The sequence below is a fragment of the Anopheles merus genome, chromosome X (genome assembly GCF_017562075.2).
Source record: "Anopheles merus strain MAF chromosome X, AmerM5.1, whole genome shotgun sequence".
NCBI classification, from domain to species: Eukaryota; Metazoa; Arthropoda; class Insecta; order Diptera; family Culicidae; genus Anopheles; species Anopheles merus.
The window spans coordinates 15,795,963-15,813,927 of NC_054081.1; the positions used below are offsets into that span (position 1 = coordinate 15,795,963).

Consider the following 17,965-nt stretch of genomic DNA (forward strand, 5'->3'; position numbering starts at 1 on the left):
GACTTTTTTCCTCTTTGGTATACGTATACTCTTCCAAAACTTGATAGTTTGGTTGACTTTCGCAGATGTTGATGTTCTCTCTGGAGCAAACCGACGTTTTCGATCCAACTCCCATCATTAATAGTCCTATTTCCGCAAAATGGGACTATTTCCGCCCGGAGTCGTAGTCGTCTGGGTCCGTGTCGTCTAGAGTTTTCCGAAGCCGTCCGGAGTCGTTCGGAGCCATCCAAAGCCGTCCGGAATCATTCGAAGTTGCCCAGAATTATCCGGAATCGTGCGGAGTTCTTTGGATCGACGTCGTTTGAAGTCGTCTGGAGCAGTCTGGAGCTGTCCCGAATCGTCTGGAGCCTTCCGGAGTCATCCGAAGTCGTCCGGAGTTATCGGGAGTCGTGCAGAGTCAGTTGTAGTAGACCGGAATCAGAGTCATTTGGGTCGTTCTGAGTGAACTGGAGCCGTCCGGTGCAATTCCGGACGACTCCAGATGACTCCAGACGACTCCAGACGACTCCAGACAACTCCAGACGACTCCAGACGATTCCAGACCACTTCAAACGACTTCAGACGATTCCGACTCCAGATGACTTCTAGCAATTCCGGACGGCTCCAGAAGACGCCGAAAGACTTTTTGGATAATGCTGGGCGGACCTACCTTCCGGAGTTGGTTCCGAAGTAATCGGAGTCGGTTTGGAGTCGACGCTGGATTTTTGTCAACTCTACCCATCACTAAAAATATACGAAACTTTAAAGTCTCTCTTTTGTTTTGGATTCAAACTCATCGAGAAAACAATGAAACTTCTTATATTCTTGCTAATTTTCATGCCCCACAGTTGCTTCTTGCGGACGAATCTAACTTCCATTTTTCTGCTTTTCGTTCTCTCTTCCCACAGAATCCAGACTCCTGGGTCGTGGTGCACCATCTTCAGTCACAGTCGGGCATTCTCGATCCGGAAGATCACATCAGCGACGTCGCGGACGATCGGGAGGAAATCATCGCCAGCTATGAGGATGCAGCGGTCGGGCTGGATCCGGGCGTACAGCAGGGCGGCGGCGATGGGGCGAGCGGGAGCTCGGTCGGTACCGGCAGCCCGGACATCTTCCAGACGCCGGGCGGCGGTGGCAAGGTGCCTCCGCTCGGTGGCGGCGTTGTCGTGGGCGTCGGTGGCCCTGCAGCGCTGGCCGACGGTTCCGGCGGGCCCGTTGTTGTCGTCGGGGCGGGTGGCAGTGGGGCACCGGGCAGTGGCGGCAGTGCGACCGACAGTGTCGTGGTGACGGTGGGTGGCGGCACCGAGTCCGGCCCGGGCGGTGGAGCGTCCTGTATCGAGGTGTTTGCGAACGAGCCAGCACCGCTCGGGCTCGGTCTGCAGGTGCGGCGGGGCAGCGAACCGTCCCTGCACCAGATCGGCGTGACCGAGCAGCGCAGCCCGCTGTACAATGTGAACCCGAACGGCAACCACCAGAGCACGAGCAAGCGCTGGTCGGCGGCACCGGTTTGCCGCAGTGACAGTGATCCGCCGCCGGATCGGCTGCTGTCGCCCCAGCAGAACGGGGGTGGAGGCGGACCACCGTACCATTACCATCACAACCATCACCACCACCACAATCCGCACCATCACCATCTGCTCGGAGAGGAGTGGAACGTGCCGGAGGAGGATAGTGGACAGCAACAGCAGCAGCAGCAACAGCAGCAGCAGCAGCAGCAGCAGCAGCAACAGCACGACAGTCTGCTGCCCCAGGCGTTCAACCGGTCCGGCCGGCTGTCGATGCAGTTTCTCGGCGCGGAAGCGTCGACCGGCTACCGGTGGATGGATGCTGCAGAGAAGGCAGCAGCGGCGGCAGCAGCAGCAACAGCAACAACGCCGTCCTCGTCAGCATCGTCGTCGGCCGCCCACAATCAATCGTCCCCGGCGTACGGATACCAGACGTACCAGAACTATGTGCAGCAGCAGCAACAGCGGCAGCAACAGATGCAGCATCATTCGTTTCACTCCGGCAGCGAGTCGGTCATGGGTAGAGGAGGCAACAGCAGCTTCAGCTCGAAATCGCTGCCGAGGGAGTCGACGCGCAAGGAACCGCTCGGGCAGGCGAAAACATCCGTGTACGATTCGATACGGGAGAAGGATAGGTAGGTGTTGTTGGTGCGCTGCCCCAAAACCTGTTTGTCATTAAAATTTGCTTTTATTTTTTAGTGAAATGCTACTCGTAGTGAACGAAACGGGCGGCCCGCTAGGGCTCACGGCCATCCCGGACATGGAGCGGGGTGGGCTGCTGGTGCAGAGCGTGGAACCGGGCAGCCGGGCCGAACGGGGCCGGGTGCGGCGGGGCGACCGGATCCTCGAGATCAACAACATCAAGCTCGTCGGACTCTCGGAAAGTTCCGTGCAGGAACATCTTAAGAAGAGCCTCGCATCGACGGAGCTACGATTGCGGGTGGTACGGGGCGGCAGCAGCGGTGGTGGAAGCGTCGGTGGGGGTAGCAGTGGGCGCGCGGCCGGTGGCGGCGGCCGGCTGCTGAAGAGTGGCAGCGGTCCGCGCTACCCGCGGGACAACCGCGTCGGCCAGATGATGATCGAGGCGGAGGAGAAGCCGACGTCGGCGGCGAAGGTGGCGACGGTTTCGCCGACCCGCAAAATCCCGGGTGCCCCCTCGACCGGTACCAGCCTGCAGGTCGCGAACACGCGCAAGCTCGGCAAGCGCATCGAGATCACGCTGACCAAGGGCGACCATGGGCTCGGGTTTTCTGTGACCACGCGCGACAATCCGGCCGGCGGCCACTGCCCGATCTACATCAAGAACATACTGCCGAAGGGGGCCGCGGTGGAGGACGGGCGGCTGAAGCCGGGCGACCGGCTGCTCGAGGTGGAGGGTATCCCGATGACGGGCAAATCGCAGACCGAGGTCGTCTCGATACTGCGCGGCACCCCGCACGGTGCCACGCTCAAGATCGTGGTGTCCCGGCAGCAGGAGCTGGCGGCCGATGTGAAGGAGCGTGAAATAGTAAGTGTTGTTTTCCTCACAACAGCATCACAAAAGGCATTTACAACTACAACAATTTCACTCTCTCTCTCTCTGTCTGTTTATTTTTGTAGGGTTTTAGCGTAGAAAGTGAACCAAAGAATTCGCCACCGAAACCGCCACCGCCGGTGATGCCGAAATCGTCCCTGAAGCAGTCGAACAGCAGCAACAGCCTGGCGTACGGGGACGGTACGGAGGGCAGCCGGACCGGCGTAGGCAACTGCCGCTCCCTGCCAAAGCTAGCGGGCGGACCGGGGGCGGCGGCCGCCGGGTCGCCGAAAACGCCCACCGTCCAGAAGAAACCGCTCGCCTCGATACTGAAGTCAGCCTCGACCACCCACGTGGCGGAGCTGCTGCACGAGAGCGGTGGAAGTGGTCGCGGCGGTGGCAATGTCAGCAACGGGAGTGTCGCGTCCAACGCTAGCAGTGGCGGCGGCAGCGAATCGTTGGCCGGCGCTGCGTGGAAGAATCGCGAAATCCTGACGCTCCACATACCGGTGCACGACACGGAGAAGGCCGGGCTGGGCGTGAGCGTGAAGGGCAAGACGGGCTCGGGCAATGGTAGCAGCAGCAGCAGCAGCGGCACCAGCCGAACCGACGGCGACCTCGGCATCTTCGTGAAGAGCGTGCTGCACGGTGGGGCGGCGAGCCGCGACGGACGGCTCAAGATGAACGATCAGCTGCTGAGCGTGAACGGCGTGTCGCTGCTGGGGCAGTCGAATGCCGAAGCGATGGATACGTTGCGTCGTGCGATGCTGCAGTCGGGTAAGGAGGAGTGAGGAGTCTGTGTTGCCACAAAAGAGGAAAACCCGATTTTGTGTGTTGTTCAAGGGGATTTCTTTTCAAATTGTGTGTTTTGTTCATATTTCTGTTTCGCTCCCAGGTGGCAGCTATCCGGGTAAGATAATACTGAAGATAGCGCGACGCATTGGGCGTCCGGTGAGTACCGGCGAGCTGCTCGAAACGATGGAGCAGCGCACGGCGGCGGCGGCTGCTGCTGCTGCTGGTAGCAGTGGGGAAGATCAGCAGCCGGTCGGCGGTGGCAGCTCGGGCACAACCGTGATCTACCTTAGCTCGGACAAGCAGTCGCAACAAAGCGCGACAACGACGACACAGCACCAAGCGGGAGGGCAGCAGCAGCAGAGCAGCAAGCGGTACAGCAATCCCGTACTCGATCGGCTAACCGGCGGCAGCTCGGCCAACAGCACTGGAACGCTGCACCATACTGGCTCGCTGCCGCTCAGCGGCGGTAGTGGTGGTGGAAGCAGTGACACGCTAACCGGTGGCCATTACATCAGAAACAGCAGCACGAACAGTAGCACCAGCACGATGAGCAGCCAGCAGCAGCAGCAGCAGCAGCACCATCATTCGTCGAACAACAACCAAAGACAATCGGGGCAGCGGTCGTACGGTGCACCGTCGATGGGGCAGCCGTCGTCGGCAGCAGCAACCACGACGCCGCACGGCTTGCGCAACGAAAGCTACTACATGGCGACGAAGGATCACTGGAGCACGACCTCGTCCGCGACGAGCCTGAACGGCAGCAACGTGGTGCTGATCGAGGAGGATCCGGAACCAACCTCACCGTGAGTATTTGATGGGGACAGGGGGTTTCTTGCTAAGCTTTTTCGCGCAGCGTGGTCAAACTCATTCGAGTGAAGTAATGTACAGTAAAGTGAGAAGTGATTTTAATGTACGAAAGCTGGTTCGTGTGTAAGCATTGCAATTATTCTGGAAATATTTATAATTGCGGCTTTGCATGTTACATTAATCAAGCGCGATACATTAATCAGCATTGCATTATCTGGTCAAATATTTTATTATTTACTAAAAATATTTTGTTACTGGAACACTGCTAATGTTCTATTTTAAATACTTTTGCTTTAATTCACCGGAATACGGTAATTGTAGCCGGTATTGCGAAAGAAATGGTAAAACATTAACAGTCGTTAAACCAGAGTCCTTACAAATTGCTCGAATTTGGCATCACGAACGCACTGAGTTCATTTGTTAATTTTAACGACTGGTCAGCCTATGCGATACAAATTAACAGTCGTTTAATTATGTTGCTCATTTTTTCCACATGTTTGCCTATATGCGAGTAGTCGTAACCTATTTTGACGATCGTTTATTTTAACAGGAATGAACAACAAATGAACTCGGTTTAACGAAAATAATAGCCGGCATCGCGAATAAATGAACTCTTTTTAACAGTCGTTTAAAGTTCATTTTGGTTTAACTGAGTTCATTTGTTGTTCATTCCTGTTAAAATAAACGATCGTCAAAACAGTTAACGACTGCTCGATATAACGATATCGCATATAGGCAAACACGGGGAAAAAATCGAGCAGTATAATTAAACGACTGTTAATTTGTATCGCATACGCTCTTGACAGTCGTTTGTTTAACGGCGGCATAGGACCAGTCGTTAAAATTAACAAATGAACTCAATGCGTTCGCGATGCCAAATTCTAGCAATTTTTAACGACTCTGGTTAATTTTTAACGACTGTTAATTTTAAACCATTTCTTTCGCGATGCCAGCTAATGTTAGCCGGCATCGCGAATAAATGAACACATTTTAACAGTCGTTTAAAGTTCATTTTGGTTTAACTGAGTTCATTTGTTGTTCATGAAAAGTGAAGTAGTAAGGTAGGACTCTATTTTCTGACTTTGAGGCTTCCTGAACAGTTCCTTGGACCACTTATTGGAAAACTGTCCTCGTACGTCGCTTCAACCAAAACTTAGGCTGATGTATTGAAAAAGCTCGTAAAATTACGCTAAATGTATATACAATCTGAAATCACTGATTAAACCTTCCATTGATTGTCTGCCAACTATTGAATACAGTCAGAATTCAATAGTTGAACGCTTTTTGGTTGGCATGTTTTTTAGTTGAACGCTCGATAGTTGGCTGACAGTTCAGTTTAAAAGTATGCGTTTGTATGGAAAACCCGGGTATTGAAAAAATCACAAAAATCTCATGGCTTGCCGAGAAAAAAATCAGTATTTGTCATTTTTTCCATCACCAAAGCGTTTGCCATTATATGGATGTATACTGACGAAGAAGCATCCAAGTAACCGCTGGAAAGTAACGCTGATTTGCCTTTACTAGAATTGTGACATAGATATTAGCGGAATTTTGAACAAGTTCGTCACGTTAGCCTTTCATGTTATATTTACTATATTTACTTAAATCTTTTTAATTTATCAAACAAACAAGTGCAAACACAACTGATTTTGAAGCGTTTCAAAAAAGACGTGATTTTTTTAGATAGATAGATTTTATTAGATAATTGGAAATTTTACCTGTGTTTGGCACTAGTGCATGTGGTGCTACATGTCTTGAGTCAGCAATAAACCCTTTTTGACCACACACTGTACCGCAATATGGAAGTTTCTGGCCAGCTTTTCCGGAATCCGCTGCACACTGCAACAATCAGGCTTTTCGCGTTTGGCATTCAAGAAAATTCACTCGAACGTATTTGGTCATTTTGCTATCATTTGACAAGTTGCTTTTCCGTCGTCAGTTTCGATTTGATGAAACTTAAATTGGTATCATATATGTCGATCGAGTAGGCAGATTCGAGTGATGCTCTCCCGGCAGCTCAAGCTGTCGGAAACACGCAAATTCAACAATAAAATTAATTGTGACCGCTGTCTTCACTTGTAATTATATTCAACACAAGTCTAGTAACACTTTTATCACTCACATTAAACCGATTTATATCCAAAATATGGAAAAAGAAAATGGAAATCAAAATATTGATTTAAAAGATGTGCTCAATCAGCCTGGTTACAGTTACTCCGTCCATCGGTTGCTTCGACCAACTGTCAAGCACGCTGGAACAAGAACAAAAATGTCGACGAAACCTTCATCGATTCGAACGGCGAATGTGATATCAAATTTTCTCTCGTTCTTGAAGTGGCTCTTTTGCCCCAAAAGTTGTGAGGTTTTAAAAACTGGATTTTTTAGTGACACAAACATAGTTTTTTCAACTTATTTTCCTTCTTCTTCTTCTTTGGCACAACAACCGTTGTCGGTCAAGGCCTGCCTGTACCGCTAATGGATTCGGCAATCAGTGACTTATAATTTTCAACGAACCTCCTTATACTTTTTTCAACCAACCAAACCTACAAAACCTTTTTCAGCTTTACATTGGTATAAATATTTTCTCGGTTCATTGTGTTTTTCTTTTTTAAAAGCTTATTCGGTACGGTTGAAAATTTATAAATTTCTGCTCAATTTTTATACTCAACATAAAACAGTTGAAAACAATGAGAAAAATTGATTAATCTATATGAAATTCGGCACAGCACAACGTGTCATTGGAACAACACCATATGTATACTCAATTAGTAATTTAACTTAAGTTTTAATGAAAAAAAGGCTTTCCTCTTACCCCAAATTCCGTAACGTGTATTTTATGTTCTTCTCCAGAGTTTAGTTACTTTTTTGCGCTAAGTAAGTTTGCACTAAGACTTCTAAATGAAATCGGATGTTTTTAATTATGTATGTATAAGTTTGATGAACCAGGAAGAACTACGCAAGGCCACACACTGCACTTAACTTTTTTTTACAGTCAAAGTCAGTTTTTTTGCAAATGTATTTAATTTTCTCTTATTGTCATTTTCATTGCTTCTTTGCCACAGCACCTTCCACATCACCCGCTCGATGGAAGGGACGGCCGGTGGGCCCAGTGCCGGTGTGCTGGGCAACGGGAACACCTCCACCCCGAACGGTGCAGACGCAACGTACGCCTCCCAGCTGTCGCTCGAAACCAACCCGCCACCGTCGGATGCGTTCAGCCGGGACGCGATCGGGCGCCGCTCGATGTCGGAGAAGCATCACGCCGCAATGGACGCGCGGGAAACGGGCACCTACCAGCGCAACAAGAAGCTGCGCGAAAAGCGCGACCGGGACAGCAAGCTGCTGATGAGTGGGTCGGGCACGAGCGGTGCCGGCGGTTCGCTCGAGTCGATCGATCTGCACCACATGGCGCGAATGAACAGCCTGAAGCAGCAGCAGCACCAGCAGCACCACCACCAGCACCACGGTGAGGGCAAAACGACGACGGCTGCCCTAGCGGCCCATCTGCTGCGGGCCGAGGCGCAGGACCAGCTGGGCGATCTTGGCCCGTCGCTCGGGATGAAGAAATCCTCCAGCCTGGAGTCGCTGCAGACGATGGTGCAGGAGATACAGATGGCGGACGAGCCGCGCGGTCCGAACGCGCTGCGCACACCGCGTGGCCGCGGCCGGGAGGAGATCCTGCGGGCCGTGGTGGAACAACCGGCGGAAACGCGTAAGTATAACATGGCAGTATAACCGCCGCGTGTACAGTTTTTTTTGGGTCTTAATCGCGCTCTGTCTCTCCTCTGTTGCTCCTTTCCGGATTTTCAGAAGCGAAAAAGCACTGGCTGCTCGAGGACGGCCCAGTTGGCGGCGGCGCACCCGGCGAGTTCCCGGACGGTGGGTTCGTCTCCCGCAACAGCCCCTTCCAGTCGTCGCTGAACGATGGCAAAGGGGGCGCGAAGCTGCGGGCGAAGAAGAGTGGCGGGCTGCTGCGCGGCATCGGGCATATGTTCCGGTTCGGCAAGCACCGCAAGGACGTGATCGTGCCGACCGGTACGATCACCTCGACCGCACCGGGCGAGCCGGCCATCGATTACACCGGCCCGACGACGCTGCTGCCCCCAGCCGCACCACCAGCCAGCGGAGGTATGGCGGACAGTGGTGGTGGTGGACAGAAGAGTAGTAGTGGTGGTGGTGGCGGCAGCAATACCATCTCGAAGCGATCCGCCGCCGCACTAAACAGCAGCGGGGGCAACAGCAGCAGTGCGACGTCTGCCGCCGCCGCCGCCGCCTCCCGGTACGTCGTGTACGATCCGAGCTCGGTCGAGCGGTCCGCTTCGTCCGGTGTCGTCTACGGCCACAGCCAACCGCCCCACTATCAGCCGCCACCCCCACCCCCACCGGCCACTGGTGGGCCGCCCGGCACCTCGATACACCACACGGACGTCTTTAACCATCGCTACTCGCACTACGTCAATTACGAGGAGCTGCAGCAGCAGATCAGGTAAATATCGAAAAGTTTTGCTATAACGTGCGAGAGAGAGCGAGAGAGAGAGAGAGAGGAGCAATTGTTGGAGCGCTCGCACAATTTGTACGGCATCGGTCAAGTTGAGGCCATTTTTTTTCGCGGAAAACAAAAAAAACGGAAACAGAAAAAAGAAACCTCTCACTCACTGGCAGTGCTGCAAAATGTCACTGTCAATGTTTAAAAAAAATCTGACTGAAACAAAATCCATATCAGCATTACGTACTCAATAGTGATGATCAGAAGTGATACTCAAACAGTTGCTGTGACCAACACATGCTTAGTGACATTTTAGCAACCAACGCTCGGTCAGTCGCTTTGTCATACTTTTTTTACTGTGATCAGTTCTGCAAAATGTCACTGACATGGTCATGAAAAAATCCGACTGAAACAATATCATATCAGCGTCACGAGCTCTCTACTGCGATGATCTGAGGTGAGACTCAGGCAGTTGGTGGAAAAATCACATGCTTGGAGAACATTGTATGCTACCAACTCCTGGCCAGTCACTTGGTCACGACATTTTCTGTCGGTGATAATCGCGATGGTATGCAGGGCGTACAAATTGGTCCTAAGCAACAAAATCGCTTTGTCTGCTTTGATGGTATGTAGGCTGGTGTTCAATTCCGATGGAACGAGCCAGATGTGCTGTCTGAGGACCGAATGGAAAACTGTCCACCTATTTTGGCGACAATTCTTTGGATCACCGTACGATACAAGCGGCGGCTTGTGGGGTCGGACGGACCTGAGGTGCGATGCAAGTTAGTTGTTGTTACCACGTGAAGGGGGAATAGAGCGGGAGTACGGGGTTTTCCAGGAGTTCTCATAGCTGTGGGACACTTTATTGACTCTTTATTAAGTGAAATGAAATGAACTGAAAATGTAATCTGAATTGTACTCTATTGCATCCTTGTTGGACTAATCCAATTCCATAGAGCCTGCCCAACAAGGATGCCATAGAGTCCAATTTCCAATTTCCACTTAAGTTAAGGAATTTTAGAGTTGCATATCCCAAGAACGCGTGGTCCGAGCGGGATGAAATTTGATAATTCAGTCAGCTGATTCTGATATCAGCTGACTCCGGCCGAACCCGGACGACTCTGGAAGATTCCGGATTGCCCGACAACTCCAGACAACTTCGGACTATTCCAACTACCACAATCAACATGCTTTCCCGTTCTGCCCAATAAAGCAGCAGACAAAGCCAGGGCATGCTGATTTGGTTGCATGGGACCACTCGCAAGCGTGTCATGATCTGATCATCGCGATCATCACCGCCAGACAAAATATCACGATCAAGTGAAAGACCAAAAATTCGTAAAAAAAATCACACCAGTGTGGTCACATAAGCTTTGTAAGAATCACCTCCGATCATCACAGTAGTGTACGCGACATAGACATGGATTTTGTTTCAGTCATGAGTTTTGTGGATAGTGTTGGTGATATGTTTCAGCACAGCTTTGGAAAGCTTGGTCGGCGTGATAAATGTGTGGGCATGCAGCTCAGCGTTGTCAGTCAGAGTATCAGGCTTGGCGTAAGCACTTACATGTCATCTTCGGCATATCATGAAGCGCTTTTAATGGTTATCAGTAATGATTATCACTGAAAAGCGTGATGGTCTTTGTTTTCGGTAGTCATCACATCACATGATGCTCACGAAATTTTGCAGCACTGCTCACAGGGATTGGTCTTAGGTCTAGGGTTCACCTGAATCGTTGCTGACCTGTTTCGCTGTACACTCTTTCTAATCTCACCGTCACTCTTATCTCACTTTCACGCCTACTATCTCTTATTCTGGCCCTGGCGCGGGAGGGGTTTTTTTTGGTTGGTTTTTGGTTGGATCTTCGGTGACCCCACAGCTTTCACATTAACAAAATACTGGCTTCGCTCAACTTTTAACCTGGCAAATTGTCTCCCACCCCATGGTTACGGGTACTGAACAACTAAAACAAAAAAACTTTCACACACTCACACAAACACATTTCAAGCGAGAGGAGGTAGGGTAGGTTTTTTGGGTTTTGCTCTGTTTTGTATGTGTTTTTGGTAAAAAATTAAATGTGTTTTTGTGTAATATTTTGTGAGCCAGGTTTATAGTTTTTTCCCCACCCAAAATTCACGCACTCTCACTCTAACCACCACAACTGTTTGTCACATCTCATCACATCACCTTTCTTTTTATGTGAATCATCATCGTCATCCTTCACTCCCATTCCCATGCCCCTTCCTCAAATTCATGTTTTTGGCCCCTTACCACAGTAGTGTCAGCTTAGCGCTAGATGCGAAACTCGCTCGCTCAACGGTGGCGGATGGCGACGGTGGTACTAACAGTCCTCATCAGCACGACCATTCCCCAGTGGTCCGTCGCAGCAGCAGCCGTCGGCGGCGTACAGCAGCAATACAGCAGCAGCAGCAGCACCACGTGTATGAGCAACTTGTCCATGAAGAGGAGCAGGCAGCGAATGGCAGCATTGCCTCGTACCAGCAGATAATGCAACCGTCCAACACATCAACCCGCTCGCTGTGCGAGAGTGGGCGGTCCGGACGCTCGCCCCCGCCGAACCCGAACCGAACCGTGCCGTGCGACGATGCCGCCACCCGCGCCGCTGCCGTTTTTCCGCCTGAGCTGCTCGAACGCGACCACCAGCTGTTGCAGCTGCAGCAGCTCTGGCAGCTGCAACAGTGGCAGTGGCTGCAGCAGCTGCAGCATCTGCACGAGCGCGAACAGGAGCAGCTCGTGCTGTTGCGCCGCGTCGAGCACAGCCGGCGGCAGCGCACCAGCACGCCGACCGTGGGTGGTGGCGGACCAGCCGGGTCCTGCGATACAACTGCCATCAACGAGAGCTCCGATGCGAAGGAAAACGTTCCCAGCGGCAGTGGCGGCGGCGGCGGCGGCGGCAACGTGGAGCAGGAGAAGAACCATGATAGCTACACGAGCGGCGGTAGCAACAGCGCCAATGGCAGCTACCAATGGCAGCGCATTACGTCGTCGTCGTCGATCAAGTAGCGGCTCGTCGGGCGCCAAACAACAACACACTCGCGGCGGAATGCGGTTAAATTTTGTTTTGGGGGTAGTTAAGGTAAAACCAGCGCCAGCGGTGGCAAGCGAGGCAGCTTGCTGACACTGCAGGCTCTGTCGTGCTTGGTTTGCGCATTTTGTTTGAATGATTTGCTGACAATTTAAGGAGTAGTTTGCTGAAGAGAGCTATAGCTATAACGACGTCTTTTCTGGGCGTACTTATTGTAGACTTTGTGTGTGTGTTTTACGTTGTATAGCACTAATTTGAAGTATTGTTGGGCGGTGTGTGGGATACATAGCTGGTTGATGTCTCCTAATAACACTAACTCTGCCCTTTCCCCCGTCGCAAACATATATTCTTCCCCACTGTATTGTTGTGTTTTGTGATGCATCCAGTTTTTAAGAATGCCCCAGCCTCTTACCCCATTTTAGTTGAGTTGAGCTTACAACGACCATCAGCAATCGAAAAATTGACCCTCTTTTTTCCCGCTCGTTTCTCGTGCAGCCGACGCCATCATCTGTATCACTCGCAACGTTCTGCTCGCAACACACCGCCCATGATGGATATGGGCCTTTCCGCCTCGATCGCTCAGCAACAGCAGCAGCAACAACAGCAGCAGCAAAAGCATCTACACTCCTCCTCCACCCTGTCCAGCCAGCAGGGCAAATACAAAAGCAGCCGGCCCGTCTCGAGCTACCACGACGGCGGTGGCTACGAAACGATCTCCACCACCGGGCCACCATCGTCGTCGTCGGTCCATCACCGCAAGGAACCGTCCACTAGCAGCAGCGGGGGTGGAGGCGCTGGCCCGACGAACGAGGACAGCGGCACGAACGGCGGCGAGTGGCACAGCCATCCGGGCGCGACCGGTGCGGGCGGCTCGATACGCAACATGCGCGGCCCGTTCGTGACGCAAGTGAAAATTCAAAATCAACTGTCATACCAATAGATAAACACACACACACACACACAGTATGCGTGCAGAAGAGAGGCATGAGAGGGTAAAGGAAGAAAAATCGATGTGTAATTTAACTTTATTGTGGGGATCGTAGGAAGGAGCAGGACCGGAGGAGGTGTTTGAAGTCTTAGCGGCGATTCACACGCGAGTCAGGAGCAACGAGACCCCCCATCCCCTCCCGTGCTGCATGAAAATGGAGGCTCTGAAATTTAAGATCAAACGCTTCAGCATCTCACCCTTTCCTTAGCTTGTAGAGATTTTTAGTAACTTATGTGTATGGTAATTTGATAACATCATTGTGAAGACGGGTTTCGCCCAGGAATCGCACGGAAAATGCACACCGATCAAGAGGGCACTACCCTTAAAAGAGGTGTGGGGGGTTTGTTGTCTGCTCCAGTGTGAATCACCGCCATCTCCTTACTCATGGCAGGCGGAGGCGGAAAATTTAAAGGCACGATTTTTACATGCCCAAATCATATAAAGAAACGCAAACAAAAAATGTTTCCCTTTATCTCACTTACAAACATTTTCTATGTTTTAAAATAACGTATCGGTACTGCATATTTTAATGTCGCGAAAACTTTAGGAAAACAGCTAAGAGGGGGGATGCAAAAGGAGTAAAAAAAAACTAAACTAGAACTAAAACTAGAGGCCCGCGCAGACGGCGAAAAGAAAACTGTGAAACTGTGTGATCTTTTTCCCATCCCCGCCAATTTTGTTCATCAATCAATGCTAATCGTCGTCCGTCAGGCGGGAGCGGCTTTTGTTGGAAGAGGCAACCCAAACTGGCTTAACAAACACACGCGACTCGCACCGAAGATGATGGCAATAATCCGAGCTGCATTACCTATCCCCCCCGTGTCTAGTTTTAGGGAGACAGAGTGGGTGGGGTTTAGAGCCTTCGAAATGTGTAAATGTGTCCAAACAATCTTCAGGCGAGTTCTTTTTTTAGGAAGAAGAAAAGTTTATTTGTCCCTTTTTTTAGCAAGGCTGTTACCTAGGATTTAAAGAAGGATTTAAATTGTTTAAATTAAGGAGCTGTTTTGAAAACTGATTAAAAAGGCAAACTAAGACGATCTTCGGGGGCACGCATTCGGCTGTGGTATGCGGACGGGCCAAGCACCCTTTTCTTGTTGTTGCTGCTACGGTAAATCTCTACGGTATGGCTCGTTGAAGCGTCACGCTATGGTTAGCTTTCTTTACGGCTGAATCTTATGTGTCTTATTAACTATTAATACATCTTCGACATTGTTAGATGTTAGCCTTTGGTGGTACGCTTCCACCCCCCCATCACAGTGCGCGAAGAACACGACATTCTAACACGAGTTTTGTTGGGTTTAGCATAGAAGCATAGAAGGAACTAGAATCCAACGTTGTACTTAATTTGTGTTCGGTAAGCAAGTTCGCAAAGGCAGAAGCGCGCGCACGCATTGTTTTCTCATTAAACGCGTAGCGCACGCAAACACTCACGAACAGTGACACACACACACCCACATAGCCACATACTGAAAAAATGCGCACTCCCCCCCCCCCTTTTTGTGTTGTCCTGTTAGTGTGTGTATGGGTGCGTTTTTAAGGGTGCATATATACTTATACATATATATACATATAAAGAAGAATAACGCAATCTCGGTACATTTATGTAGCTGTACAAAATGTAATTCAGCCCCACACACACACACACACCCACACACGGTACATGTGTAAAATGTATAATATTATCAAAATAAATTTGTAACAAAAAGAATCATTTACACTGTTTAGTCGGGTTAATGTTCATCACCAGCAGGCCCTTCCTCTCTTATCCCTGTTTTCAGCGACATCTCCAGCCCCTCATTCTCTTTCTGTTCCTCCCTACAAACGAATCTTTACTTTATGCGCTTTTTCTTTACTAAATTCGGCAACAATTGCATCCAAATCAATTCTATGCAGTATTTTGTTTTCTATTGAAATGTCCCATTGATGATAGAATTGTTATTACAGGGTTGCTCACGATTTATTGGTCAATTCCCATGATTTTTTTATGCGTTCCCACGATTTTTTGATCGTATCCCATAGATTTTTGGTTCGTTTACATAATTTATTGGTATTTTCCGATTGGATATGAATACAATTGGACCAAAAAAAAAAAAATCTGGGAAACGGCCAAAAAATCATGGGAACGCACCAAAAAATATGGAAACCCACCAAAAATTGATGGGAACCAACCAATAAATCGTGGGAAACCCTGTATTATTATTTTTAATGTAGTAAAACTCCTTTCACATGGCGCTACTGGTAATGTTTAAAAAAAATTTATGTATATAAGAATGTCAATTTATTTGCAAACGCCTAATGAATACTTCTGCATACATTCTAGAAGATCACTTGGTGACGCGCTTTCAAAATTTTCCATATGTAACGGCATTTACGATTTTAAAACTTCCAGTTCTGATAAAGCTCAGCCCCTTCAACATCCCTGAAATATTTTAGAGCAAAATCAGTTGCATAATTTAGAAGTTCACTTCATTCCGTCATTTTTAGTTTTTTTTCTGCGTCGAGTTCTTTCCGGCAAAAAGTCATCGATACCCGTTGCATGGACGATATTTTCTCTGCAGCTAAAATAGCTTGTTGTGAGATGGGTATAGATGACTTCTTACCGGAAAGAACTCGACGTAGAGAAAAAAAAACTAAAAACGATTAAATGAAGCGAACTTCAGAATTATGCAACTATCACGCATATCTTTCAATATTTTTTGGAATCTCTGAATTAGCTTGTAGGCGATATCGACGTTGATATTGTGTTACTGCTATGCCCGGTTTACGTTGTCGATAACTGATTGAATTCGACACCACAGTTGCAAAAAGCAAATAAACTTATAATTTATTCGTTTCATCAGACTTAATTGCTTCAAAATTAGCAATTTTGAATTAGCAATGAATCACACAGATTCATACTTTGCACAGATGTTTTAAAATGTTCATAGAACAAACAAGATAAACCATCCGACAAAACATTGTATCGTTATTGATTTGATCTCTGTTGGACATTTCCTCCAATAGAAACGAGACAACTAATATGTTTTTTTAAGTGCACTCACAACCCGTTCCTTGGAAGACCACCTTGTATCACAGTGATCTTTAACACTGCTTCTAGACGACCAACTTTTGTGCCGCGACAATTTTTGGATTTAGACCAAAATCAAGAGCGACCGTAATTGTCGCAGGTTTGTGAGTTTTGCACAGAAACGCAGCGCTCACGTTTCGTGACAAACCGTTCGAAATTAGCCATACTTTTAGTGCTAAAACATAGACGGTTTGACGTATGGAAAGTGTCGCCAAAAATTGTGGCGGGAAATTGTTTGGGTCGTCTAGCTGCCAATGGCTAGTAAATCCGATAAAAAAAGATTTTTTTGTACGTTTCTACTTAGACATGAATCCGAGGCGAATCACCAACGAACGTAAACTCTAGTTTCGTCAGCGTTTCATGCTGATTTTTCGCAATGTTATCAGAAAAAGCTCGAAAACATAAAAAACTAAGCCAATCGATGAATATTTTAACAACAAGTGAATTGAGAAGATTTTTGGCTAAGTAGCGTGAGAAATTTTGTAATCAGTGGTTTTCTTTCAAATGAAATGTATTTGCGTGTGCAGTATTATTCTGTAAAACTCTTGAAGCTTATTTTGTATTATGGAGACCATTGATCTGGCGAGATTTATTCAAATGGAAACTCTTATATCTTTTTCGTTATTTTTAGAAAGAAAAACAGTTGTTAAATTTATGTGCGACGTTTAATATAGGGTAATTGCCAATTATTGCACACTACCCAATTATTGCACACTGCGTATAAACTGTGGTTTTTCCAAATATTTTAAAAACATTTAGCAGTTAGCATTTTTCGTTAAATTTTGAGCGTTTCTGTCGCATAATTCATTTTTTTCGCAGAGCACTTTTTCGATTTTTTAAACATAAACAAAATATTTCGTCTGCTTCTGATCAACACGAATGAATTTCTTAGTCAAACTGCTTGAAACTGTGCATAACAAAATAAGATTTATTTCGTCCTGTGAACAACTGACCCTTTAAATTTTGATTGTAATCAACCAAAGAAGGTTAAATTTCACGATTCGGTAGCAAAAGTTATAGCGACTTTTTGCAAAAAATACTTATTTAAATAATTGAAACAAGAGGGTGCTTTGATCCTATTTATTGCACAGCCAAATGCCTCCTTTTTCCACCGTGCCTATCATATTGACAGTGTTTTGTTTACAATTGGCGTACGGTTGCAGGTGCAAGTTCGTTACATATTTTGCGGAATTCCGGCTCGAACCAAGGACAAACATGTAATGTAACAGAGTTTCGTATTGTCCTAAACACTATTCTATAGAACAAAATCATTTCGGGGCTCTTTTTTGTCTATTTCAGTGTATTTCTAATGTAATGTGTGCATTAATTGGATATAAAGTGTCCAATTATAGAATTTGGAGTTTTTGTTAGTGTTCAACAATTGGATTTTTGAATAGGTTTTAAAATCTGCATTTCTTGCCATTATTCATTATTTTTATCCCTAATTTTTATTTTTTTGCTGTCCACCATTTTTTAAAGTACTAAAAAAATATATCTTTTTACGTTTTGTCATTTTTTCCCCAAAAAATCCTGTCAACTTTCAAAAGCTATTAAATAAATACGTCGGCGAGTTGAACCGATGTATGCACAGTTAAAGAAACTGCATTACTTTATTTAATTTTCTTCAAAATATTGCACCGATATTGGACAACGCCTTCAAAAGCTGTAAGCCTGCAGCGACGCTAACTACCCGTGTAGCCTGGTTGCTTGGAATAGGTGACCTCCTATCCTAAGGGGACCTTGGGCTGCTGGTAATGATGATGATAAGTCCCACC

General features: G+C 48.0%; 1 protein-coding gene across 7 annotated transcripts in view; it reads left to right on the forward strand.

Moving 5' to 3' along the window:
* Positions 1-14,831, forward strand: part of LOC121603590 (serine-rich adhesin for platelets-like) — a 50,909-nt gene extending 36,078 nt beyond the window's left edge. For 5 of the 7 annotated variants that reach the window (XM_041932575.1, XM_041932585.1, XM_041932594.1 and 2 more), the window contains exons 3-9: positions 888-2,122; positions 2,187-2,994; positions 3,087-3,777; positions 3,896-4,598; positions 7,665-8,314; positions 8,413-9,088; positions 11,366-12,620. In XM_041932575.1, coding sequence (XP_041788509.1) covers positions 888-2,122; positions 2,187-2,994; positions 3,087-3,777; positions 3,896-4,598; positions 7,665-8,314; positions 8,413-9,088; positions 11,366-12,113 — 5,511 coding nt within the window. In that variant the 3' untranslated portion in view covers positions 12,114-12,620. The other 2 variants (XM_041932602.1, XM_041932611.1) reach the window with 2 other exon arrangements.
* Positions 14,832-17,965: the final 3,134 nt, after the last annotated feature.